General features: G+C 40.8%; 1 protein-coding gene across 1 annotated transcript in view; it reads right to left on the reverse strand.

The window, feature by feature from the left end:
* Positions 1 to 26,836, reverse strand: part of DNER (delta/notch like EGF repeat containing) — a 315,218-nt gene that overhangs the window by 56,523 nt on the left and 231,859 nt on the right. Inside the window, exon 8 of the mRNA XM_020288165.2 lies at positions 8,228 to 8,452. Within this exon, the coding sequence (XP_020143754.2) occupies positions 8,228 to 8,452 (225 nt within the window). The remainder of the gene's footprint in view (positions 1 to 8,227; positions 8,453 to 26,836) is intronic.

Raw genomic sequence — 26,836 nt, forward strand, 5'->3', positions numbered from 1 at the left:
AGAATCCCAATGTAATATGTCGCTTTGAAGTGGCTATTAAGACAACTGCCACTTAGAAAATCTGCAGAAATGTTTCAGCTTTCCATCAGTTATTTGCCCTTGGTCAGTTGAGGGCACCCTTTGATTCCAATTCCAATTACTCTAAGCTAACAGAGGCTCTGGATCCCAGTTACCTGGGTGCAAACCCCAGCTTCATCCTTAGCCAGCTCTATAGTCATGGGCAGAGAAATGGCAACAATCATGGGTCCCCTTCCTAAGGACTGTGGGGAGCTCAGAGGCCAATGTAGTCCAAGAGCTTTGCCCAGCACCTGCCACTTACATATTCATCACTGCAGGCACAAAAAGCCACGGCCGAGGTGGCAATTCGTTAATCCCTTCAGAAGTTGGACGTGTACCCATTATTCAAGCACGCCCACCATGGCCATGAAAATTGATCCCACCTCCAGGCCAACTGTAACCTTGAACCTCATATGAAAAGAATGAGATCACACATTTAATAATTTCCTCAATGGTCTTTCCCAGGAAAAAGAATATCCGACATTTGTACCACTGCTCCATCATTTTACAGGTTTCAGAGTGGATGGCCGCATATATATCACTTCTGAGCTGCACAAGCCAGCTGTGTTTATCCCAATTGTAAAGAAGAGAAGAGTAATGCTCATAGAGGCCAACTGCACAGCTGTTTCAGAGCAAAGCTGGGACTTAAATTTTCCCCTTCTCAAGTCTAAGCTCAGGCCCTTTCCATCACACCGAGGAAGAAAGACAAGGCATGCAGGATTTCAGGTCTAAATTCCAGATTCTCAGACATTCCCAACAGCTGAAAGGACATTAGCAATTGGATCAGAATAATTTCCAGCCACAAAACAAGAGCCGATGGCTTCGTTACAAAATATTTTTAGATAGGTCCCCATCTGACCTCCAGGGCCATGAGTCTGACAAGAACGTTCTGCAATTCTGTGCTGGCAGGGCTTCGAATAGAGCTGTCCCCAGAAACGCTTAGGTTAGCGACTAAGTTGTTATCAGCTGCCATTTGCAACTTTCATTCCAGCTAAGATGATGTAAAATGGTTTCTGCTGTCGTCACAGACTACGCTAACTCCTATTTTTAGTAGGTAAATCTCATGCCTTTTCAACATAAGGTCAGCTAAGAAGACTGAGTTCGGAAAGGTTTGAGCGTTGAGGGGAAGTCAGGGTGCAGTGGGAGTAGCAATCCCCAACAATTAAAGGCCAGTTCATTAACACTGTCATACATATGGATTAGCCACTTCAAGTGAGGTGAAAAAGCAGCCCCGTGAACAGATTTTTAACATCAAGAATCTCATAAAAATGCCGTATGCTCCACCAGCCAGTGCCCTTGACTCATTAGCAGTGTCCTTCCTCCCCTTGTATGATCCCTCAGGTCAGTGGCCCAAACAAGGCAAATGTCACAGATTCCACCTGAATTTGTGAAACTTACCATCAAACTAAGTAGAGATGGAGAATGGCTGTGCAGCGGTTTTGGAGCACTCTAGGGACAGGCACCTCAGCGTCCCAGAGTCTGGACGAGCCTGACTCAGCCCCGGCACACCCTGGGCAGCGCCCTCCCTCCCGCCTGCCCCACCCCCCACCACAGCGCCCACACCCGCACCTCCCGGGTGACCGCTCCTCCACCATCTCCTGCGGCTGCTTCTAGCTCCCACCCCAAAGCAAGAACTGTCCAACTCTCTCCTTAGCTTTTTCCCCTTCCTTTTACCCTCACCAATCTGGATATTTCCATGACTTTCTCCAGCACCCATACAACAAGAACTTCTTACCCATTTCCCTGGTTTCAGCCTCCTTCCCTCGTTGGAGCCCCAGGTAACAACTCTAGTGGCGTCTCCATCTTCCTTGGCGGGCTATGCCCAAGTACCTAAAGAAGCTCCTTTTGCACATTTCTTTTTTTTCTATGAATTACCTAAATTAGATCCTGAGGGGTCCTTGGACTCCTTTCTCACCTTTATTCTCTACATTCAACTGACAACTTAACCCTGATGATTCTACTCCTCGAATAAATGTTCAATCCATCCTTTTGTCACAAATTCAAGCCCCTCCTTCCACTTGCTAAAGATCTCCTATCTTTTACACTCTTCTTCACTATGACATATACCAAACACTGTGAGAACAATCTGTCTGAAACACTTATCAGTTCGCATACACCCACAAATGTGAAACATCCCCAGCTCTTCATTGTCTAAACTCCTTAGCATCTCTGTTCTCCTCTAGTCTGCCCCAGGACCATTTTGGCCTTACTACCCATGACTGCATCTGACACTTCTTATCCTGCAGCCAACTACTCTTCTCTGAATTCCCCACACCCAGGGCTTCCATGGTGCCCTTCCACATATAAATCCAAACAGTATTTCAATGTCCAACTCATTAGAAATTCTGTTTGAACTATTGTTAATATGAAATTCAAACAATTGCTATCCTCAATACTCTTTGAGCATTTTAGTCAGTTAAAATGATTAATTATTTGGGGAGGTTACTTGGGGAGGATTCACTCTGGAATGGGAGGTTGGATGCTGCCAGAAAGCAGGAGCAATTCTATGCTTGGGTACCTCGAAAATCCGTACCTACAGAGAGGGCAAGCTAGAGCAAAGAGAAGCTATAATTGGTAAAGAAGCAGCTGTCACTCAAAGTTTTTGACACTAAGATCTGAGAAAAAGGGGGATGTTTGGCATTTTGTGGGTCGCATGATGACCTTGTTTTTGTCCTAGACCAAATTATAAAGTGGTTTTGTTTTGTCTTGATGTCAATGCAGACATTTAAACGTACAGATTATGAAGAGTGAAGCAACTGATATGTGTTTCAGATAGATTACTCTCATAGTATTTGGTATATATTATTGTCAAGAGGAGTCTAAAAGACAGGATATCTAGCAAGTGGAAGTAGGGGCTTGAATTTGTATGGTGGAAGGATGGATTGAACATTTATTTGAGGAGTAGAATCATCAAAGTTCAGTTGTCAGTTGAATATAGGGAACAAAGGTGAGAATGGAGTCCAGGGACCCTTAAGGCTTTAATTTGGGTAATTCAGAGAAAAAAAGAAACGTGCAGATGCAGCCATGCAAACAGGATTCCACTTGGGATCCAGTCGGTGAGAACAGGTATCATATTCTAGAATCTAAAAAAAGGAAGGGTATGATAATGGGATTAGGATCTGGGGAAAGGAGATAATATATTCAATTCAATCTACAACTCTCAAAAATAATGTGATATGCAGATCAGAAACCTCCTAGAGCATGTTAAACACCAGAATGTCTTCATCCTGGTGAACCAGATAAAATTTTCTGGTTAACAAAAGATGAAAGTTGTCCACTGTACTTATCCAAGAATCTGAATGCATTTAGGCATTCATTAGTGAGCTAAGTGGTTTCATATCTTTGTAGGTGAACTTAATTTCTCTATTGCTGTTCAATTGCTCTTAAAATCTTGACCATTAAGTCTACCTTTGATTCTGTTTAAAGCAGATACTGTCAGAGCACTGATGCTGCCTGGTCTGAGTTTAAAAGAAGGAAGAAACGCCAGCTGTGTCATTTGGGCCATACAGACCAGCAATGCAGCTCACATGCAAGGCATATGTAGAAAATAGGGGGGAAAAATAGTATATACAATTCCAATAAAAATAATTTCCTTTCAAAAAAAAATCTCACTTGGAAAAAGTCTACACTTCTTTCATTCTACAGTCTAGTATATATCTGGGTGACCTAATGGAGTTGCCAGCCATTTGGTGGAGAAGAATTGGCAGAGGAACTTGGCTGGCAACTGTCCCGTGTCTAGTCTTGGGACCTCAGCTGCCACTGAATTGACCAGCCTCTAAGACATTATTTGTAAAAATGAAAACTGACACACGTTTTTCCATGTAAAACTCTTCTAATACATTGTACCTTAAATACCTTTAATAGTAACATTTAAAGCACATTCTGTAATGGCAGGCTTAATGCAATTCAAAGAGCAAGTTTAGAGTAGATAACTGAAGTGCATTAGGCAGGAGTCAAGACCAACAGACTCTAGCAAACCATCTCCCCTCCTACCAGATATTCCTTCCAACACCAGCCGTGTACCATGCTCATTCTCCAGCTAGCCAACTCCAGACGCCACCGCTGTATAGAGAACGCGTGAAAAACCATGGCTCCCACCTACGAGAGCAGGGGCACGTTCCGCCTGACAGTATTTGTATCAGCTCCAAGTTCTCAGTTTCTCCAGGCTTCAGGACATTTTAATTTGTAATTTTTTAGAAAACGAGTGGCCTATCACTTAGCACTGTCACCGGAAGATAACATTTCAGTGATTACTCAGTGCTGACATTTTATCATTTAATATTAAAATCCCATCAGAAATCCCTAGCCTGATAAGCTAAAAGATGAGGTTTGAAAAGAAGGCACCTGGCAAATCTGATTTGTCGTAATCAAAATGGCACTTTGTCAGATGGGAACTAATTATCAACCTGACACCATTTCAATCTGCTGCCATTTTATGAAATGAGATCTGTTTGCTCTCTTTTAAAGATGCTCAGGCTTGCCGCTCCTTAGCTAGACACCCAATTTCACCTGTTCTCGTGAGAGTCTTCTCTTATGCAAACCGGTGGGAAAGCAATTACGTGCTCCAAAAGACTAAGAGGAGAAATTTCCCATTCACAGACCTGTCATGTTCACCTCTTAAAATATAACTTCTTGCCAAATGTTAAGATGCCTTTTTTATTTTATACAGTCACCTAACGATCTGAGAAAGCATCCTCTCTGAAGGCAGTTTCATCTCCCAAGTTCAAGGCGACAGCCCATACAGAACTCCAGGGCTCTACCCGGAGACTGCCTGGTCAACGAAGGCAACACGCTCATTTACAGAGCGGAAGACGCGTGTCTTTGGGCTGTTCAAGGCTACTTAGGGGCTACTGCTGGACCGTAAGCAGTTGCCAAGTTAAATGCTCCAAGCAGACACAAATGATGTTTTAGCAGAGAACAGAGAGAGGGGAAAGTGGAACTTAAACAGGAGCTATTTCACCCCTTTGTGGCTTCAGGACGCTGTTGGAGTCTCCATGGGTGGGAAGAAAGGAGAATCACTTTGACTACCTCATGCCAGGAAATGCACTACCTGCCTCTCATTGAATGCTCTCACACATACCTCCCTTCTCTTTCCTAACAGAGAAGGAAACTGAGGCCCGGGGATGCCCTATAAATTTCACGCAGTCTTAGTGAGTGGGGATCTTAGAGACAGGTTCTTTCTACCATTCTTGGCTACTTCTCCCATCATGGAAAGAAAAACACGAGGCAGTAAATTTTCTATTAAGCTTCCTCTCACATGTTGAAAAACTCCACTTACTATTATTAAAGAGCAATGCTTATCTTTAAATAATGAAATTCAATTTAAAGCTTTAAAAATAAATCAGTGATGGTCAGGTGTGGTGGCTCACGCCTGTAATCCTAGCACTCTGGGAGGCCGAGGCGGGCGGATTGCTCCAGGTCAGGAATTCAAAAACCAGCCTGAGCAAGTGCGAGACCCCGTCTCTACTATAAATAGAAAGAAATTAAATTGGCCAACTGATATATAGAGAAAATATTAGCTGGGTATGGTGGCGCATGCCTGTAGTCTCAGCCACTCGGAGGCTGAGGCAGGAGGATTGCTTGAGCCCAGGAGATTGAGGTTGCTGTGAGCTAGGCTGACGCCACGGCACTCACTCTAGCCTGGGCAACAAAGCGAGACTCTGTCTCAAAAAAAAAAAAAGAAAAGAAATCAGTGACATACAAGGAAAAAAGTTTCATATGGTTAAGAAAGGAAACCAGAGGAGAAGGGGAGGGGAAAACAAAGTTGTTTTTCTAGCCTTGCAATATTTGGTTCTTCTCTGTGCGGCTTCCCTATGGGAAGCAGAACTCTCAGGACACAGGTCGTGGAGTGCCGAGGAAGTCCCCGAGGGAAAGACTCAGCTCTGGATCGCTGCTGCGGGGAACGACGCCACGTGTCACGACATGCAGAGCGGAGCGCGGGGGACAAGCGTGCCCGAGAGTCAGTACATGAGCGAGGCATCATCCTCCCCAGCACAACCGCGGCCCGTTTACCTTGCAGGCACCAAGGTGTCCCAGTGACCCGCACGCCCAGCTGGCCAGGGCCGCCCTGCACCTCCCCGCCTCCACCCTCAGCACGCACGGCTCCGGGCACCTGCGCCCCGGTCCACGCGGAAGACAGCGGGGCCCTCCAGCGGGGCGCGGGGAGCCAGCCATTCCCAACTCCGCCAGGGCTCTGACCCGACAGGACGGCTGTAAACACTGAAAAGTAGCCTCATGTCCTATGTCGAATTGGAGAAACTCCTTCACTTCAAGGTTTATGAGAAACCAAAAAAAAAAAAAAAAATTGCTGTAACGGTTCATTTCGGGTGTCAAATTGGCTAGGCCAGGGTTTCCAGCTATTTGCTCAGACACTAGTCTAGATGTTTCTATGAACATGTTTTTCAGATGAGATGAACATTTAAATCCATAGATTTTTTTTTTAACAAAGCAGATTACCCCACCGCAGTGCGGGTGGGCCTCACCTAATCAGCTGAAGGCCTGGAGTGCAAAGAAGCAAAGGTTGAGGTTTCCTGAAGAAAAAAGGAAATTCAGCCTCCAAACACAACACAGAAACCCTGCCTGAGTTTCCAGGTTGCCGGCTTCCCCTAGGGATTTGGGACTTGCCAGTCTCCACAATTGCAATTGCATGAGCCAATTCCTTAAAATAAATCAATCTCTCTCTCTTCTCTCTGCCCCTCCCTCCCCTCCTCCCCCCACCCCCATCCTGTTTCTCGGGAGAATCCTGACTGCTAACACTATTACCAAGCAGATTAAACAGCCCATTCCCTCTATTTCAGAGCAAAGAGGAAAGAGGCATTTGGCAAAATATCAATTGCTTAGAAAATCAGAGAATTAAGAGTCTATGTGGAAAAAGGGTTTTGAACACCCTTCAAATGCCAAGTTGCATTTCCCGCTAACTCCTTGAAATGATGCGTGAGTATGAGACACGCCCTTTGGACGTTCTGGGCCAGGACTGGGGCGGTGGGGCCAGGGGCACCTGCATTGGAATCTGGCCTCAGCCCCCTCCTGAGTGTGTGGACACAGTCACATGACTGCACCTCTAGAAGATTCCCAAACCTTGGTTTAAATGCAGCAGTGAAAGCACCCAGCTCAGACCCTAGAAAGATTCATGCTCACTACGCGGTAGCTTAGGGCGATTGTTGTGGATACAAAAAGCTGATAATAAAACGCACTTCCTCCCAGCCCTAAGGGGGAGAGAGACACATACAAGGATAATCAATATAATGTTTCAAATGACCAAGAAAGTACTCATGTGGGTGATTATTGGAACTCAGGGGAAGGGAGGCTGAGTCAGCCCAGAAGGAGAAGTTTGCCAGGTGACCGGGAGCAGGCAGTCCAGGTAGCGGGCACTAGGTCACTGCACAAGCGAAGCCAGGTGCTGGCCAGCACGCCGACTGGCCAGGGACATGTGTGGGGACTCATTGTGCTAGAAAGTATTCTAAAGGGCCAGCTCATGCAAGGATGGAGATACGTGCAGAATACAAACGAGAGGAAAGAAAGGCTGCCCCGTGCATCCTGTTCAGCCTGCACTAGTAGGTTGTGCAGACACAAATTTTGACTGGTAATCACTCTGACTTCTGGGTATCCAAACTTCCATAATTAAAAATCAGTAATACAAACGCAGAAGGCATTTGGAAAATAAATGATAAAACGTTTGAGTGTTTACACAGGGAGCCAGAGGGGTGACATACTGTGCACCAAGTAAGAATGTTAATAGATGACACAATTCTGAATGGACTGCATTGTGCTTTTCATGCACATTAAACTGGAAAAATATATTCTGTTAGCGTAAACATGCAGAAGCAAAAGATATGGACTACGGTAAAAGCTGTGCAATGGCATGGTAAATTGTTAAAAAGATATTTTAGTCTGTTATAAGCTCCAGCTTGTCTTTAATTTCCTCCATTTTACTCATATTTTCTTATTTTTCTACAATGAATGTGAACTGCTCATGAAAAGGAGGAAGGGTATTTTTAGAACCCTGCCAAGAATGAGTCTAGAAGAGAAAACTTTGTCATAAGTGAGTAGTACGAAATCGCTTCTATTTACACATCCTGTGGGCTGACATTTGCACAGATGCAAAAGAAAAACTAACAGTCTTTTGGGATTGGCATGGGCGAGAGATTTGCAGTCTACGGGTGAGACCCACCTGGGTCACAGAGGCATTTGTAGCTGGTGCCCACGCTGCGACACGTGCCGTGGGCGCACGGGCTGAGGGCGCAGAAGTCGACGAGCTGGGCGCAGGCCGGCCCCGTGAAGCCGGGGCTGCAGCTGCAGGTGAAGTGCACGCCGTCCGCATAGCAGGTGCCGTTGTTCTGGCACGGCGACGACGCACACGGGTCCACCTTCTCCTCACAAGCAGATCCGAAGTATCCTGTGAGAAGACGCACAGGGGCTTAAAAACATGAAAACACACTTGCACATAATGACTAACAAACTGAGTCTGCAGGTCTTTTCTCCATTGTGTACTGATTAACCCATTCGTCCATTCACAGTATCCAGATATGTCACAACCCAGCATGGTAGGCAACTTGTTTTTCTTAGCTTTGGTAACCTAGGGTTAAAATATTAAGCCCTGTAATTCCATTTTTTGTTGACATATAAAATACATGACTGATTTAGAAATATATGTGTGTGTGCATAAATATATTTATATGTACACATGTGTATGGACATACAGTCTAAAAGGATACCAAAAATTAATTAATGGCAATTACCTAAAGGAAGGTAGTATTTTGGGTCAGCAGAGGCTGCTTTTTATAGACATTCCAGGGGAATACATTCCTTACCTTGCTTTAATAAATAAGACATGATGCTGAGTTTTAAAAATTAAAACCATATAAATTGGCAAACAATGAAGAAATCTCTTTCCATCCCATCCCTTTGTTCTGCATTCCCTTCTCTACAAGTAGCCACTGTTAACAGTTGGTTACTGTGATGGATAAACTACCTGCACAACGGAATGCCATTTAGCAGTAAAAAAGTACTAAGTACTGACATGAGTTACAACATGGGAGAACCTCAAAAACATTATGCTAAGCTGAAAGAACCCAGATACAAAAGATTACGTATTGTATAATTCAATTTGTGAGAAGTGTGCAGAAAACGCAAATCTATAGACACAGAAAGTAGATAAGTGGTTGCCTGTGGCTGGGCTGGAAAGAGGCTTGACTGCAATCAGGCATGAAAGGTCTGCTGGGGTTGATGGAAATGTTTTAAAATTGGATTGTGGTGATGGCTGCACAACTCTGTAAATTTACTTAAAAGCAATAAATTGTACACTTCAAACAAATGAGCCAGGCACGGTAGCTCATGTCTGTAATCCAAGCTACTGGGGAGGCTGAGGCAGGAGGATCGCTTGAGCCCAAGAGTTCGAGGCTGCAGTGAGCTATGATCACACCACTGCAATCCAGCCTCTGTGACAGAGCAAGACTCTTGTCTCTTAAAAAAAAAAAAAAATTCGCTAATAAATTTTATGTAATATACAATTATGAAAGGCTGTTAAACTTTTTAATTTTAAATGTAGTTATTGTATAGGTAATTTTTATTTTGTTTTCTGTATGATTCAGTATTTAAGTTAAAAAATTATACATATGTATACATGTGGGTCTATATGGCTGCATACGTGTGGGTATGTGTATTTAACATAGTGCTTTGGATTAAAAACTATACTTCTTTTAATACTTTAAGAACAGTTTGAATATTAAATAAACATTATTCAAATTTTAGAAATAAAAGTTAAATATACTCATATGCAATTTGTATTCTAATAATCTATTTCACTTTTCTTATCTAAATTTAAGTTTATATTTACCCATCTTCATACAGAACTCCTAGCAACAGTCCCAATTTTTGTTGTTATTGTTAAGGACACAGTGAATATTTAAAACAAACAAAAATAAATCCCAGATTTAATTATCGGTAGCACTACTCATAAATTGGCATAATCAACTTGGTATTGCTCTGTACAGTATAGAAACACAGATATAGAAAATTCTCCTCCAAGAAAATCCAGTGCTATTCAACATTTTATAAAGTTCCTGGTAGCTTTTAAATTTTAGAAATCATACTAAAAATGCCCCATACAGTCAGTTTTAATAATCCTGGAATTCTCCAAAGAGTCTCTTGGCAGCCTAGTGTGGAATATAATTCTATCCTTTGTCAGATATATTTCATCTTACTCTGATTGTCCTATATGTTATCAACATTATTTAACATGTTACTTCAAAAATAGGTTTTAATATCTCAAATCTCGGCTGGACATGGTGGCTCACACCTGTAAGCCTAGCATTCTGGGAGGCCAAGGTGGACGGATTGCTCAAGGTCAGGAGTTCGAAACCAGCCTTAGTAAGAGTGAGACCTTGTCTCTACTATAAATAGAAAGAAATTAATTGGCCAACTAAAAATATATAGAAAAAGAAAGTAGCCGGGCATGGTGGCGCATGCCTGTAGTCCCAGCTACTCAGGAGGTTGAGGTAGGAGGATCCCCTGAGCCCAGGAGTTTGAGGTTGCTGTGAGCTAGGCTGATGCCATGGCACTCTAGCCCGGGCAACAGAGTTGAGACTCTGTCTCAAAAAAAAAAAAAATCTCAAATCTCTTAATTTTAGAACAAAATAAAATTAATTATTATCTGTCTAGAAAGTGTGGCATAGCCATTTAAAATATAAAAGGTCCATTTAATTTGTTCATTGAATTTGACACTGAAAGTAATTAATTTTTTTTCCCTAGGTTAACGACTGTGGACGTACACATGTCTTTACAAGAAATTCAGGTTCAGGATAAAATCCACATTCAAGGCTTGGTGCTAATTTACCCAAAATAGCAGCTCAAGGTGAATAAGAAAATTCTAAGTTTTAACACTTAGAATCAGAAATCAAATTCAAGAGGATATTTCCATTATTTTTTTTCCCTGCAGGAGAACTGAACTAATGATCACAGAAGGGGACAGGTGTCTTTTAGTAGAGAACACAGAGAATGATCATAGGAACTGGGTCCTTGAAAACCCTCTGAGATTAAGATGGGTAAGAACCTGATTGAAAGAATATCTAGGGAGGATCAAAGATAAGAAAATTTGAGAACAAAAAGTTTACACCTAAGTTGGGAGCATACAAATGAAAAGTATTCATACTAAGAACTCCCAGATCCCAGTAGAAGGGTTGAATATTAATATGCTTCTCAATGATGTTTAAGCATCAGATTAGCAATGGCATGGGGTAAATTGCTCCTTCCAAAATTCATATTTTTTAATCAGCTTTCTCAGGTTGAATAAAATTCCTATTTTGAAGCCCTGACTCCCAATACCTCAGAATATTACTGTTTAGCATCACGGCCTTTAGAGAGATGACGGAGTGAAAATGAGGTAGTTAGTGTGGCCCCGATGGAATCTTACCAGTGTGTTTACAAGCAGAGATTCAGACACACACAGAGACACCAGCAATGACTGTGCAAAAAGGAAAGAGCACGAGGAGAGGCAGCAAGAAGGTGGCCGTCTGCAAGCCAAAAAGAGAGGCCTCAGAAGAAATCAACCCAGTCAGTACCTTGATCCTGAACTTCCAGCCTGTGGAACTATGAGAAATAAATTTCTGTTGTTTATATTAACCAGTCTGTGGTATTCTGTTATGGCAGCCCAAACAAACTCCTGCATACAAGGAACGTGCAGAGATAGGGAAGCAGGCTTGGATTCTTGTGCTTGAAATTCTGTATTTATCATGCCCTGCAAACTGGGAGACCCTAGCATACATCACAAGCCCCAATCTCTCTCATCTTCCATGGCTTCACGTGGTAACGAGGGCTGAAATTATCTTATTTATAAGATAATTGTGGGTTCTAAAAAGATACGTATCAAAATTCCTACAAAAGTCCCCAGACCAAGGCTGGATGAATGAATGAATGAATGAATGAATAGAATAAAAATAATAATAACAGCAACAGCTAATATCCACTGGGCGCTGACATGTACCAGGTGGTTCTAAGTCTTTATGTGCATTATTTCATTTAACCCTACTGTAATAGTAGGATGTAAGAACTATTAGTAACTCTGCTTTACAGATGGGGAAACAATGAAACAAGAATGTGAAGGAGGCTGCTCAAGTTCATAGCTAGTAGATGGGAGAGCTGGGATACCAAGGCCAAGCTCTTACTACTCTGCTATAATGCACAGAAGAAAAGTGACTGATGGACCAATTAAGAAGATGCTGTGATGCATAAGCATAACCAGGACGTATGTTTCTATTCTGTTTGTGTATTGGTAAAAGAAGAAATTCCTATTTGACATTGATTAAGTCAAAATAAAGGGAAAAATGAATTTTAGAAAGGTAATCATTCCAGCTTTATGTCAATATAACCAGTTATAGATATTAATATAATCCACCTAGAATAGTTCAAGTAGACAGGTAAAAAGAAAAAAAGACTGGTAAAAAGAAAAAAAAAAAAAAAGAAAGTGGGGGGGTACATAAAGGGTCATGACTTTGCTCTGAGAGAGCCAATATTTCCATAGGGCCAAGAGGAGTGTGGAAACTGAACAGAAGCGAGGGCACTGGTCACAGGCCAGATCATGAATGGTCCTATATGTTGCACTAAGGACTTTGCATTTTATTCTGAAGCTACTGGATATCATCTATTTGCATTTCTTATCTCCCTAATTACAGGCCACATGGAGAGTAAATAGAGGAGGTTAAGATTGGAAGCAGGAAACAAGGTATTCACTAGAGTAATTGAGGTTGTGAAGGCCAATTTGTAGCAATAGAAATAAAGAATGTGAAACAGATTGGAGAATGAGTTTACACTGTCAATTCAGGGACCACCTGGACTGTAGAAGAATGAAACAGTCAGAGCCCAGGGAAACAATGTAAGGGAGTCAAAAACTCAAATGCCAGCAGTAGTTAGACAGATAATCTTGATAAGGAGAGTGGGCCAGGTGTAAGACAATAGGGAGTGTCAGGGACTGTGGCAAATTCCAGAAAGCATGCCCTTTCCAAAAAGGATGGCTGCCATCACCTGCAGCTAATTTGAAATGTGGGGTCAGTTACTAGATATTCTGAATTTTCAAGAAAAATCTGAAATCCAGTTTCTTATTTGAACCTTATCTATTTTAAAGCATTTATAAATTATTTCTCTAGCAACTAAAACATGTCTGTGGCCCTGTGTACATGACTCCTCTGTGTGACTTAATGTTTAAAAGCATGGGCTTTGGAGCCAAAGTGAATTGGGTTTAAATACCATCTCTGCCTATTCAAGTGTAGGACTTTGGGCTAGGACTTACTCACCTTGGCCCTCTGCTTCTGCATTCATGGACTGGAGACACTAATGCCTACAATTTATGTCACTTATGATGCTTAAATGCAAAAATCTATGCAAAGCACTTAGCACAGTGCCTCTCCAATAGTAAGTGTTCATAAGCAGCAGCTTCGATTATAAAGTGATTCCCAGGTTTCCAGATAAGAGATCAATAGGAATGGTGGTGTTGCCAAATGCAATGGAAAATACGGAAGGAAATTCCCAGTGAAAGGTTATGAGTTCAGCTTTGTGTATGGTGACTTGAGATACTTGGACAGTTGTTCAGTAGTATGAAGAGAGAGAGGTATGAACTACAAGATATGAATTGGGAGTCATATGCATATGGGTGGGAATTGAATTCACGGGTATACATGCTACCACTGGGGCAAGTGAGCAGAGTGAGAAGAAAGTTCAAGGCTGGAATTCTAAACAACAGTAACATTTAGGAGCACAAGAAAGCAAGGAAACCCAGAGCCCATCTCATCTAGAAACCCCTCATCTTGTTCTGCAGCTCCCTGTGAATTTCTCTCTCTCTCTCCCCTGGCACTTACCACACCCCATCTGCCTCCTCCATAACTGGTCTCGGATTTCCTCGAGCTCAGGGAACATAGCTTATTTGTCTTTGTCTCCCTGTTGCCTAGCACAGAGCCTGGAAATGGTAGGCATTTGATGAGGGACAGATGGATGGACAAACAGGCAGATGGAAGGATGGATGAATGGATTGATAGCTAAGTTTCAAGAAAGATAGGAGGGAAATCAGTGGAGAAAGGTGTCCCTGAAAATAATGGAAGAGAGAATGTAAAAAAATGTCACTGAACCTTGCCCATGAGTCATGTGAAAAAGCCCACACTAGACTGCAGCAACATGAGAGACCACACAGAGCAAAGCAAGCCAGCCCAGCTGAGACCATCCTAGACCCATAGGCCACCAGTCTACCTGGAGTGACCAGCTGAACCTGCCCAAATTGCCAGCCCACAAGGACCATGAGCTAAGTAAGAGATTATCATTTTAACCACTAAGTTCTGGGGTAATTTGTTATGCAGCAGAAGCTAGCTAATACAATGCAATAGGAGCGACATGACTGTATCTAAATGAGAATGTACACCAGAGGGAGACTTTTGTTTTGCTTTATGGAAAAGACTTGAAAGAGTAATTGATCATGTACTAAAGGAAAATTTCATGAAAGAGGTGATCAGTAAATGTTTGTTGAACTCAATATCAAAAAGGTCCACTGCTGTTGAGTCAAAAATTCTGTTTTGTTTTTATTAAAATTTTTCTTTTTCTTACCAATTCAAGAAAATATAAATGCAGGATGAGAATACAACTATTATTTTACACTTTCAGAGTATGCCAGTATACCTCAGTATATATTGAGGAGAGAATACACCTTTGGCATATTATCCAGTCCAAAAAAAATAATGGAATGTAAAATGCTATTCTGTTATAAAGAATGACAAAGCAAAAAATGAATTCAAAGTTTATCAGAATATTCTTTATGGAGATATATGTGAAGTAGGATAATTATAAGATAATTTTCTTGGTTCACAAGATTATAAATGGCTATTAGAAAAGGAGTTTGCAGATATAAATGCTCAATTTAAAAAATACTATTTCTTTGACTAATCAATTCTCTATTTCCTTCTATCACCTATACAATTGTTATCCTCTTATTCATATGACATGCTTTTGCAAATGACTCACATCATCTTCAGCCACCCTCTAAATGACCTTCCTAAGAGAAGCAGGAACATAGTTTTGTAATACAAAGAATGCAGAGCCAGAAAACCAAAGCGTGAATCTTCTTACTAGCTTATGACCTTGGACAAGGCACTTAATCACTTTTTCCTTTAATTTCCTTACCTACAAAATAGTGTTGACTCCAAGGGCATTTATTGAAACCTTAAAATCTGTACCCCCATAATATGCCAAAATAAAAAAAAAAAAGAAAGAAACAACACAACCCACTGAAAACTCACACACACACAAAAAATGGCACATAGTGCTTGGTAAATATCGAGTTTTCCTTCCTTTAAGCAATGGTTCTAGGGAAATTTCAAGTTGCCTGTACACTTAGAAACTGTGGTTAGGGAAACTGGAAGGAAGCTGGCCTGTCAATCAATCACTGGAACACAATTGACTTTTACATTTGCATGAATCCCTCAGGATCATCACCCAGGATATATCTAAAAGGGGGCTTTCTGGAATCAGGAGGGGCTCACACACTGTCTAAACACATGCATAGTTACTGGGCCACCCAGTGATGAGGTCTTGGGACAGACAGCTGAGGGAAGAGGTGGTGGGTAGAAGCATCCCTGAGAACATCTCTGTCTGGGTTCAAAAGGACAGTCTGCTGAAACAAAGTTAATGGCAAACACTTGCACATACTAGGCACTGTTCCAAGAGTTTAAACTAAATTAACTCATTTAACTCCCACATCAATCCTATGAGATAAGTACTATAATTTTCCCATTTTCAAATGGGGAAACAAGCATAGAAAGATCAAACAACTTGCCCCAAGTTACAAAGCTAGTAAATGGCAGAGTGGAGATTTGAACCCAGGCAGTCTGACTGTCAAGTCCAAGCTCCTAAACAGTATTCTCTGCCATAACACTCAATAGCTGGGGGGTGGCAGAAAGGCCAAGAATGGGAAGACAGGTACTCCAGGGTCTGTCAGAACTCTGTCACTCACTGGTGATGTGTAGCAGAAACTACCTATTGTCCTGATATCCACCTGCCCCACTTCCCACGGCCATATACCCACACAGAATGATGACTATATTTCCCGCCTCTTCTGTGGCTAGAAGTAGACTTGTGACATGACTACCTTCTGGATAACAGAATACAGGTGGAAACGTCCTGAAGTAGTTTCTGAGAAACTTCCTAAAAAGAGAGTTGCATGTACCCTTTGCACTTTTACTGCTTTATCCCTGCATCCATCCTGCTGTCTGGACCACAGATATGATGGCTGAGTTTTTCCTAAGTTTGGTGGGAAATCTCAACCCATAAGCAATATGTTCAGTGAACCTCAGAAAGAATAAATTCAAAGAAAACACACAGGAATATCATAGTCAAACTGCTGAAACCAAAAATTAAGAGAAAATATTAAAAGAAGCCAGAGGAAAAAGACACAAGACAAACATCAATCAATATAAGAATGACAGATGACTTGTCACCAGGATCTATGGAGGCAAAAGGTAACAAAATGACATCTTTAAAGTGCTAGAAAAATAAACCTGTCTACTGGAGTTTTACTTGCAGGGAAAACAGCTTTTAGTAATGAGGATAAATTAAGGAATTTTCTGATAAAAACAGCTGAGGAAATCTCTTGACAGCAGATCTCCCCACACTATAAAAATATTAAAGAAAGTTATTTAAGCGGAATGGAAGTGGTAATAGATGAAAACTCAGATCTACAGGATGAAATTAAGGGCCCTGGAAATGGTATATTTGGGGGGGTAAATATTCATTTTTTTCTTTTTTTTTATGAAGAATTTGGGAACATTAAAGTTTTTTTTAATTTTTGTTTTTATTTATTATTCTTTTTCCCCTTCCTTTTATTTCATCATATTATGGGGGTACAAATATTGTTAGGGTTACATATGTTGCCCCTGCCACCCCACCACCCCCTCCATGCCAGAGCTTAAAGCGTGTCCAACCCCCAGGTGGTGCACACCACACCCATTATGTAAGTACACACCCCTCCCCTCCTTACCCCTCCCTACCTGCCCACGACCTGATAAAATTTTGTTTTGTTTTGTTTTTGACATTTTGGTTACATTGTATATCTTTGCCTCTCCCTAAGAAGAGTTAGAGGTATTCCCTTCTACCCAAAAGAGCATAAGACATTCTATTACAAAGACATCTGCACCCGAATATTTATGGCAGCACAATTCACGATTGCATGGTCATGAAAACAACCCCAGTGCCCATCAACTCTTAAGTGGATAATTAAAATTTGGTATATGCTCACAATGGAATATTACTCAATTCTAAGAAACGACAGTGATCTTGTGCCCTTTATGCTATCCTGGATTAAGCTTAAGCCCGTTATCCAAAGTGAGGCGACACAAGATCTGGAAAATGGGCTCCACATTAACTCGCCATCAAATTGGTACTGACTGACTAAAACTATGGTGCTCAAATGGTGGTAGTGCTCACCAGGGATTGGGGGGTGGGGGGGCCCCACATCTTAGGGAGTGGAGAGCATTTGTTTTCTTTTATTAATTTCTTTTAAAACTATTTAAAACAAAGAAAACAACATTGAATTATGATAATGTAACATACCTAGAAGGAAGATACATGAGAACAAAGAATAAAGGGGAATTAATAGAATGATACTATCATTAGGTTTTTACATTTTGCATGAAGTGATTAAATGTTAATGCCAAGTAGGCGGCCGGGCACGGTGGCTCACGCCTGTAATCCTAGCACTCTGGGAGGCCGAGGCAGGCGGATGACTTGAGGTCAGGAGTTTGAAACCAGCCTGAGCAAGAGCGAGACCCCGTCTCTACTATAAATAGAAAGAAATTAATTGGCCAACTAATATATATAGAAAATTTAGCCAGGCATGGTGGCACAAGCCTGTAGTCCCAGCTACTCAGAAGGCTGAGGCAGCAGGATTGCTTGAGCCCAGGAGTTTGAGGTTGCTGTGAGCTAGGCTGATGCCACGGCACTCACTCTTGCCTGGGCAACAAAGTGAGACTCTGTCTCAAAAAAAAAAAAAAAAAAAAAAAAGATGTTAATGCCAAGTCACTGATAAGTTAAGGGCGCATACTGTAATCCCCAGAGAAACCATTAAAAATAGAACAGAAACAACAACAAAAACAAAAAACCAAAACCACCAGAAGTAAACCAAGTGAGAAAATAATATATATCTAAAATATTCTATTTACCCAAAAGAAGATAGGAAAGGAGGAATAAAAGAAAGAACATTTGAGACAAATAGAAAATAAATGGCAATTAGGTAGACTTAGATCCAACCATATCTATAGCTATACTAATGTAAATGGACTACCATTCCAATTAAAAGGCAGATTGTCAGACTATATTTTTAAAAAGCAGCCAGGCACTGTAGCTCACTCCTGTAATCCCAACACTTTGGGAGGATAAGGTGGGAGGATCACTTGAGCCCAGGAGTTCAAAGTTACAGTGAGCTATGATTATATCACTGCACTCCAGCCTAGGTGCCAGAGCAAGACCCAGTCTCTAAAAAGAAAAAAAAAAAAAAACAAGATCTAAAAGAAAGCTACTTTAAATATAAAGACACATAAAAATTGAAGGTAAAAGGATGAGGAAAGATACATTATGAAAAAGAAAGCATAAAAAATCTAGTACACTTTATTAATATCAGAAAAGGTAGACTTTAAGACTAGGAATATTATCTGACATAAAGAGAGGTACTTAATATGAAAAAGTAAGCAACCCAACAGGAAGATCTAACAATCTTAAATGTGTAGGAATCTAATAAGGGAGCTTCAAAGTCCATGAAAGAGAAACTGCTAGTGGGAGAAATAGAAACAACCAGAGAAAGATGCTTTCCTAGTAACTGACAGAAATGACAAAATGAGCTAGTATATACAATATTTGAATAACCTATTCTTTCCATGTGCACATTAAATAACTCAATCATTTCAATAGATGCATAAAAATTATTTGACCAAATTCAATACTCATTCATTATTTTAAAAAAACAAAGAAAAATTCTCAAAAAACTAAAATAAAGGCAATACTTTCTCCATCTTATAGGATATACACAAAATAACTTATGGGTAATCTCACATTTAATGGCAAAATAATGAAATTTTCCTCCTAAGAGAGAGAGAACAAAACAAGGATGTCTATCTAGCCTTAGCACTTACATTCAATATATAAGTACTATATATGAAATAAGAAAACTACAAGAAATAAAAAGTATAAAGTGAAGAAAGGAAAAAATAAGACTTGTTATTCACCCTTCTGTGGTTTTATACAAAGAAAATCCAAAGAAATCTACAATAAATTATGGGAACTGATAAGTAAATTTAGCAAATTATCAGGCTAAAAAGTCAACATACAAAAATCAATAGTATTTCTATACAGTAATAAGCAACTGGAAATAAAAAATTTTAATGGCATTTACATTTAATAATATTATCAAAAAGCATAAAATAGAAAAAAATTAACCAAAGATACAATTAATAAAAGACCTCTGCACTGAAAACTACAAAATATTGTTTAGAGAAATTTAAAATACCCAAACAAATGAAAAGATATACCATATTCATGGATTGCAAAGTTCATTGTTGTTAATATGTAAATTCTACTCAAATTGACTTACTGCAATACCAATTATTTGGGGTGTCTGATGTTTGTAACAAAATCAAATTCTAATTGATAAATTGTGTCAGCACAATCAAGTAACTAGCTCTTTTATATTTCAGTTACCTCATTCACTAAAAACAGAAATAAGAGGACAGCTGTGTACATCAAGTGGCTATAGTTGTACTAGCAGAAATAAGAGAAATTGTAGTGTTAAAACTGATAGCATTTCATTTTCACTGTAGTTAGCTAATAAAAAAAAAAAAAAAAAAAAAAAAAAAAAAAAAAACTGATAGCAAATATTTACTGAGTTCTTTTTATAACCCGACACCATGCTGAGCAATTGGTATTCATTACCTTTCACTTTTCACAACCACTAGCTCAAGTGTGGTCTACTATTTTCCACTTTTACAGAAGAAGGCTTAGAGACTTGATATTAGAAAACTAGTCCAAGAACACACAACTAATAAGTGTGAAAGGCAAGATTAAAACTTAGGTATGTCTGACTCCAAATCTGTGCTCTTAAGCCCCCATGCTATATGTAGCCTCACGTAGGAGAGTTAGTGTAAAAGCATTCGACAAATTGAAGGTGCTATATGCTAGCATAAAAATTATGGTCAGAGTAACCCATAACTATTGTCAATTCTGTAATTTAACACAGCTTTTAGAAAACTAAAATAACTTAGCAATTATAAATTTTGAACTCTGCATATTTGCATACATGTCCTGAGCCTGATTTGCCTATTGGTTCTCTGTATTTCCAATACCACGTGGAAGATATTTTTTAAAACAATTATGAAATTTGAGTCCTAAGGAAGATATATTGTTATCAACAGAAATCAGAAGTCATCAGTAAGACAATCCAAATAGTAAGAGCCAAGATTCCAACAGAGGCAAGCATGGCCTACTAACCTGCTGATCAAGGCCAGGTGTTGGTTGATTGATGGCTCTTTGCTAAAATGCATGTTACAGCTGTGTTAATGTATGCTTTTCAAAATGTTGAATCAAAACTAGCTTTTAAACATGATACTGATCACAGAAATATTTAATATTACAAACATAGTTTTAAAAATTAAACCGTGGCCCAGATATTAAAAAAAATATTAATATATTCAATAGCTAGATATATAAATAAGCACCTATATATGTGATCCCAAACTCACATATTGTGATATATGAGTCTGATTTTCCCTTGTAAAAATATAGAGGTCTGTGACTCAAAGCTAAAACAAAGATTGGTATGAAACATACCTCTATGTTGGATTTACTGAGTGTAGGGAAGTATGATGAGTGCTGGTAATAAGATATTTTACAACAAAAGGTGAAAAAAGGCCCTAGGTTATCTGTAGCTGAGACTCAGAACAGATTTCCTCTTTCCAAGAAACATTCTAAAACTGAACCAAGATTCTCATTCATTCTATGTTCTCCCATGCCTCCTCCTCCACTCTCTCTCTCAACATATATACACAAACACACATTATATAGAGAGAATTTTAAACTCCATCTCTAATACTAGAAATCTCTCTGCTTTCTCCTGTTCCTACACAATGTTACAACTCTAAAATTATTTTAGATAGCTTTCGGTAAAGTTTCTCTTTTTATTAACATAGCTCTTTAAAAGCTTTGACTAGTCAATCTCACGATAATGATCTCCTAAGGTAAATGTTTTTGAAAATTCCCTTTGTAGAATACGCAAACTAAATTAGTTATGGTGGCAAAGGCAAGAGTATCGGAGAGCAAAATTTAACATTCTTGGGTTCATGCATATTGATGGACACATTCAAACTCCAAGACACAATGAGCTGCACATAGGAGAATAAATGCAATATCTCTATGTGGAATATTATAACATAAGTAATAAAAATAATAGTAGTGTTTCTGAAATAAATAAAAGATTAATAAACTATAACAGAGGAATAATATATAGATCTAACTGGAAGTAAATGAACAATCTATCTGGGTTTACAATCCTCTTTGAAGAATAGAAAATGAAAATGAAAAACTATTTGATCATGTTAACCAAAAAGTATGGAGAGGATGACGAACATAGTGATAGCTCTTGTGTGCAATGGTGTATTTCAAATGATACAGGCCTCAGATGATGGACATAAGGAAATATTGGAAAGAAAAAATTAGCTCCAGTGAAAAATTCTATCTCAGACACATGGAGGCAATGTCAGCAGCCAAGAAGAGATTTAAAACAACTGATTGCAACAAGGGAAGAGTCTAGAAAAGGATGAAAGATTAAAGGATTAAAGTGAAAAATAAACTAGAACTAGATAAAATAAAATAAACTAGAAAAATAAAATAGAACTACAAAAGAAACCTACTAAAGATGAGGGGTTAATGGAAAAAAAAACATAATTTAGCTAGTTTACTCCCTTCAAATATTGTATTTGAACCAATATTTATATTAATATGCCTGCTGAATATTTATTAACATAAGTAAAAAGAAATCGGCACCCTTGAGATACACCCATTATGGAAATCAGATATCTAAGGCCAAATGAAAATATTTCTGGAAGATTTTAAATTTCAAGACAATGAAGTCACTCTGCATATTATCAGAAAGCTATCTAGAGGTCAGAAACTTCTGCAATATTAATAAGGGGAAATATGGAATAAGGTGATACTGGCATTTTCGCTGACAGTGTAAAGATCATTCACATGAAAGAAATGATGTGTCCAGGCATTTAGAACAGAACTCAACTCGTGATTTCACTGCCCTGGCAAACAGTTCAAGTCAGAAACCTGGGAGTCACATCTGACTTGCTGTGAACAGAAATGCTTTGTTTCATCTCTGCTGCCAACATCCTACCAAAGCCACAATTATTTCTCCCTTATTACAATAGTTTCCTCTGATAAGATTCTCTGTTCCATCTTACCACTATGACCAATTCTCCAAGCAGCAGTGAGAATAATTTTCTTAAAATGTTAATATTATCATGGCTTCCAATCATTCCTAAAGTAAAAGTTGACCTCCCTTCCATGGGCTACAAGTACCGCGTGCTCTGAGCCCAGCTGGCCAGTCGGCCCCTCACGCTCTAGGAGCTGGCCCACTGGCCTCCGCTCAGTTCCCAGTAATGGCACGCCATGCCCCACTTGGAGCTTGCTGCATGCTATTTCCACTGCCCGGAAGCTCCTGATCCTACCTGCTTACACAGATGACTCCTCCTTACGTCTCCGTTCTCAGCGTAAATGCCAGACAGACAGGCCTCCCCTGATCACCCCACTCTAAATGCGTGTCCCGTTCTTATTCTGTGTCACAAAACCCTACACACCGCCTTCACAGCACTTTTCTACGTTTGTAACGACACAGTTGGGTATTGGTTTACCTATCATCTGTCTCCCACCCGCAATGAGAGGGTCCTGGACAAGGGGCCACACTGATTGGTTCCTCAGCACATGGCACAGCGCCTGAGCTAAGGGGGGCACCCCGTAAATATGTGTGGGATAAATGAATAGATGAGTGACAAAGAACATATTCGAATAGGTTTGTTACACAATGGGGTAGTGAGAAAAGGCAAATTGATAAATATGGATTAGGTTTGGGGAGGTTCGATGAGAGAATATGAAAAGGATGAATATTTGCCATCAGATGCTTTGATGACAAATATATAAATGAGTAATCGCTTAGATCAAAATGAAGGTAGAAAATGTAATTCATGAAGTGTTCTCTTGAGTAGCACAAGGAAGCAAGGACAAGGTAGAATCATGACTCGTAGAGAGTTCACTCATTAACAGGGGAGACCTGGAGGACAGATCAGAGACATATCTCATTGAGCATAAGTTGAGGCTATTTTTCACTCCTGCAAAACTTAAGGGATGATTCCAGATGGTGTGAAGGGTTGGAAGGTCCAGCCCAGACTGTCAACACGGGCTCAGCACATGTAGCTCTGATTCTAAGTATGGCAGAGATTCAGAAGAAGGAAGGACTGTTATAGGGTGGGCAGGTCAGGAAAATCTCCTGAGAGAGTTGGGTTCTCCACTGGGCCTCAAAGAAAGCCTGTGATTTGGCTCAGCAGACAAGAAAGGGGAATGATGTTAGAATCACAGAAGGGGTTTTGGCCAATGTCTATGGAAAACTTAATTGGGACCACATTTGTTTTGGTTCTAAGAAAGCATACAGTTATGCAAGATAAAGAGAAAAGGGAGTATCTAGGAAAATCAATTACAAAACCATCAGCTATAAAAGACCCAATAGGATTATATTTTAAACATAACTTTTAATTTTTAAAAAATCTATTTGAGAAAATAAAAAAACACCTAAAGGACTTTTTTCTTTAGCAAAACAGAAAGACAAATTTAGACCTAAAATAGGAAAATGAAAAATAACTAGGAAATAATCAGAGGAATGTTAAATCAATTTTTCCCCAGTTTAGACTAAATAGATAAAAGGGCAGAAGAGATCAAACCTAAAGCATATAGTTATGTGAGCAAATATGATTGGCTATTAACGATGGAGATTTAAAGGTCGAGTCAGAGGTCTGCATTTACCCTTGGGTATTCATTTATCTAACGTAGAGTAACTGAGACCAACTATGCATCAGGCCTGCTTCAAGACCTTACGTTCAAGTGACTAAAACATACAATAGAAAAACACAGAATGGGACTATGATGGCAGCCCAGATACACCAGCTGCTGGATCGTCTTAGAAAGAAGGAAAAGGTTCAGATGAAAAAGAAACAAACAAATAGAGATCAGGTGTAATTCTGAGGGAAAAGTGCCAGAACCTACAAGAGATTCTGCGGGAAGAAGCTGTGGAGCAGAACAAGAAGGAGCAGGATATCAGCAGAGGTCAACCTGGAAGGGCTTGCAGTCCAGCATGAAGGGTAAGTGGGGCGGTTTGTTTCTCCCCCACTCACATCTCCAGCAGTCAGCAGGCTCCTGAGCTGCCTGAGAGCCTCTCTACCCTCACGAGCCCAACAGCAGCTGATGCCGTGAACTGGGAGCTTCCTGAGGACAAGGCACCAGCATGCCAATGCCCTCGGGGTCACTTCCTGTCACTGCAGACCTGAGCTTAGACAGCAGGCACCACATTGGTTCTCCACCACCGTGCACCTTTGTCCTCCCCTCGGGGGGTTCAGCCCCTCAGTTTTCATCTTGCTCGTTCCCATGCAAACATTTCCCAACTCCAGCCCAACTGCAGGAGCCACGGTGGCCAGTGGGCCCCTGGGGATCTGTGTGACCCCAGAGCTCAGATATTATAGGCAGGCTGCCTTCCAGAGAGAGGGACAGAGATGACCAGAGTGCCAGCTTTAATCCATCCAGATTTTTTCCCTCTCCTTCCCCTCCCCTGCCAGCAGCTGCCCAGAGAGAGGAGTGAGCTGGGCTCTCAGGAGTGGCTGCTTCCCCTGTTGGTGCATCCACCACACCGAGGTTTGCACACAGAGTGGGGCTCAAACCTTTCCTCTTAAAAACTTGCAGTGGACTTAGAGGTGCTTGGACTGTGAGCTCCCAGCTCACCAGTCCTCCCCGATGCTGTTGGCTCAGCTGTTCCATCACAGCAGGGCACAGTCAGAAGCAGGATATCAAACCTGCTTGAGCACCCCATAGGCACCTCGGGGTTCTTCTCCTTTCCACAGTCAGGGATTGCTTTTCAGGGACCAGGAGACAGGTCCGAAGGCCAGATTCTGTACCCTCAGGATTTGATCATGTTGCTCAGAGGCACGGAGGGGAGATTTGTGAACTAACCTAGGGAGGCGAAGGAGCCCACTTGGGCATAACTGAGAGGAGAGAGTGTGTGGGTCTCAGCTGCGGCACACTCATGGAGGACCCCTCCCCCCACAGGAAGGCCTTGCTCCTAGCCCAGGGCAGGCTCCTGGACAGGGAAGCTCCCAGCCCAAGCACCGTCGTGGGGAGCTCAGCTAGTTTGAGCTGAAACCTGCTCCTGACAGCCAGATCCCGAATCAAATCTCAGATAGTCCCTACCCTACAAATAGACTTTCTGGCTGGATGGAGCCACTTCAGCCCCCTCCCAGGTGGCTTTCCCCAGAAACTGGGAGCATACCTTTGACTGCTGCTGAGACAGCTACCTTGCCAGCTTTGATGAAGCCTGAAGGCAGGCTCACCCAACCCAATTCCACCCAGGCTCATTCTCCCACCCACCTCCACTGTGGCAGAGAATAAGGACTCACCTGGAAGTTCCAGGGCCCCACCCACCACCTGGGGCATTTGAGTGCTTCTCCTGAGGAGCTAGAGTCAGTCATAGGTCCCCAAAATAACATTGCAGCTTGTTCATTCCAGCAAGCACCACCTACTGACAGGGAAGCCAATTTGCACAGCCCTTTAGTGCATTTATTGACTCAATCATATAGGATGTGGTTGATTCTTATCCACAAGCACCACCTACTGTCTTAGAGACTAAACGGGGCGTGTCAATACAATTCACACTGTTAAGACGACCACAGGACTGGAGAAAGAGAAAGGATTTCAAAGACCTCCATCCTCTCTCATCAAAGAGAGACAGGGAATCCGCCCACACACGTAGCTCACCACTGCTACAGCCTACAAACAACTAGCAACTGAGAAAAACACCACACTAAGGATATCTATAACCAAGGCATCCATCCAGAAGCTAAATCACTGTCAAAGAACCCACAAGAAATGCCAAAGGTTCTTACTCAACATATGCTACACTCAAATTCTACAAGTGAGGGAGGAAAACAAAAAGCCCCATCTAAACAAAAGAAAACCCAAAAGTAATAAGAAACAACTGCTCCAGATGAGAAAGAATCAATGAAAGAACTCCAGAAGTATGAAAAATCAGAGCAAACGGATACCCACAAAAGGGAACACCAGCTAACTAGCAGTGGATAATAATCAAAATGAAAAATTTAAAATGACAGATAAGGAATTCCAAATATGGGTTGTAAGGGAGCTCAAAGAAATCCAAGACATAATGGAAAACTAACTCAAAGAAACCAGAAAAACAATTTAGAATATGAATGAAAAATTCACTGAAGAGATCAACATATTTTAAAACAAAAACAAACAACGTGTGTGATGCACACCACCGGGGGATTGGACATATCAGGGGGAGGGAGGGGGGGCAGGGGCAATATTTGTAACCCTAACAATATTTGTACCTCCATAATATGATGAAATTTAAAAAAAAACAGAACTTCTGGAAATGAAAATTTCATTTAAGGAAATATAAAACAAAGTGGAAAGTTTCAAGAATAGA

Source organism: Microcebus murinus, chromosome 8, assembly GCF_040939455.1.
Source record: "Microcebus murinus isolate Inina chromosome 8, M.murinus_Inina_mat1.0, whole genome shotgun sequence".
Classification (NCBI taxonomy): Eukaryota; Metazoa; Chordata; class Mammalia; order Primates; family Cheirogaleidae; genus Microcebus; species Microcebus murinus.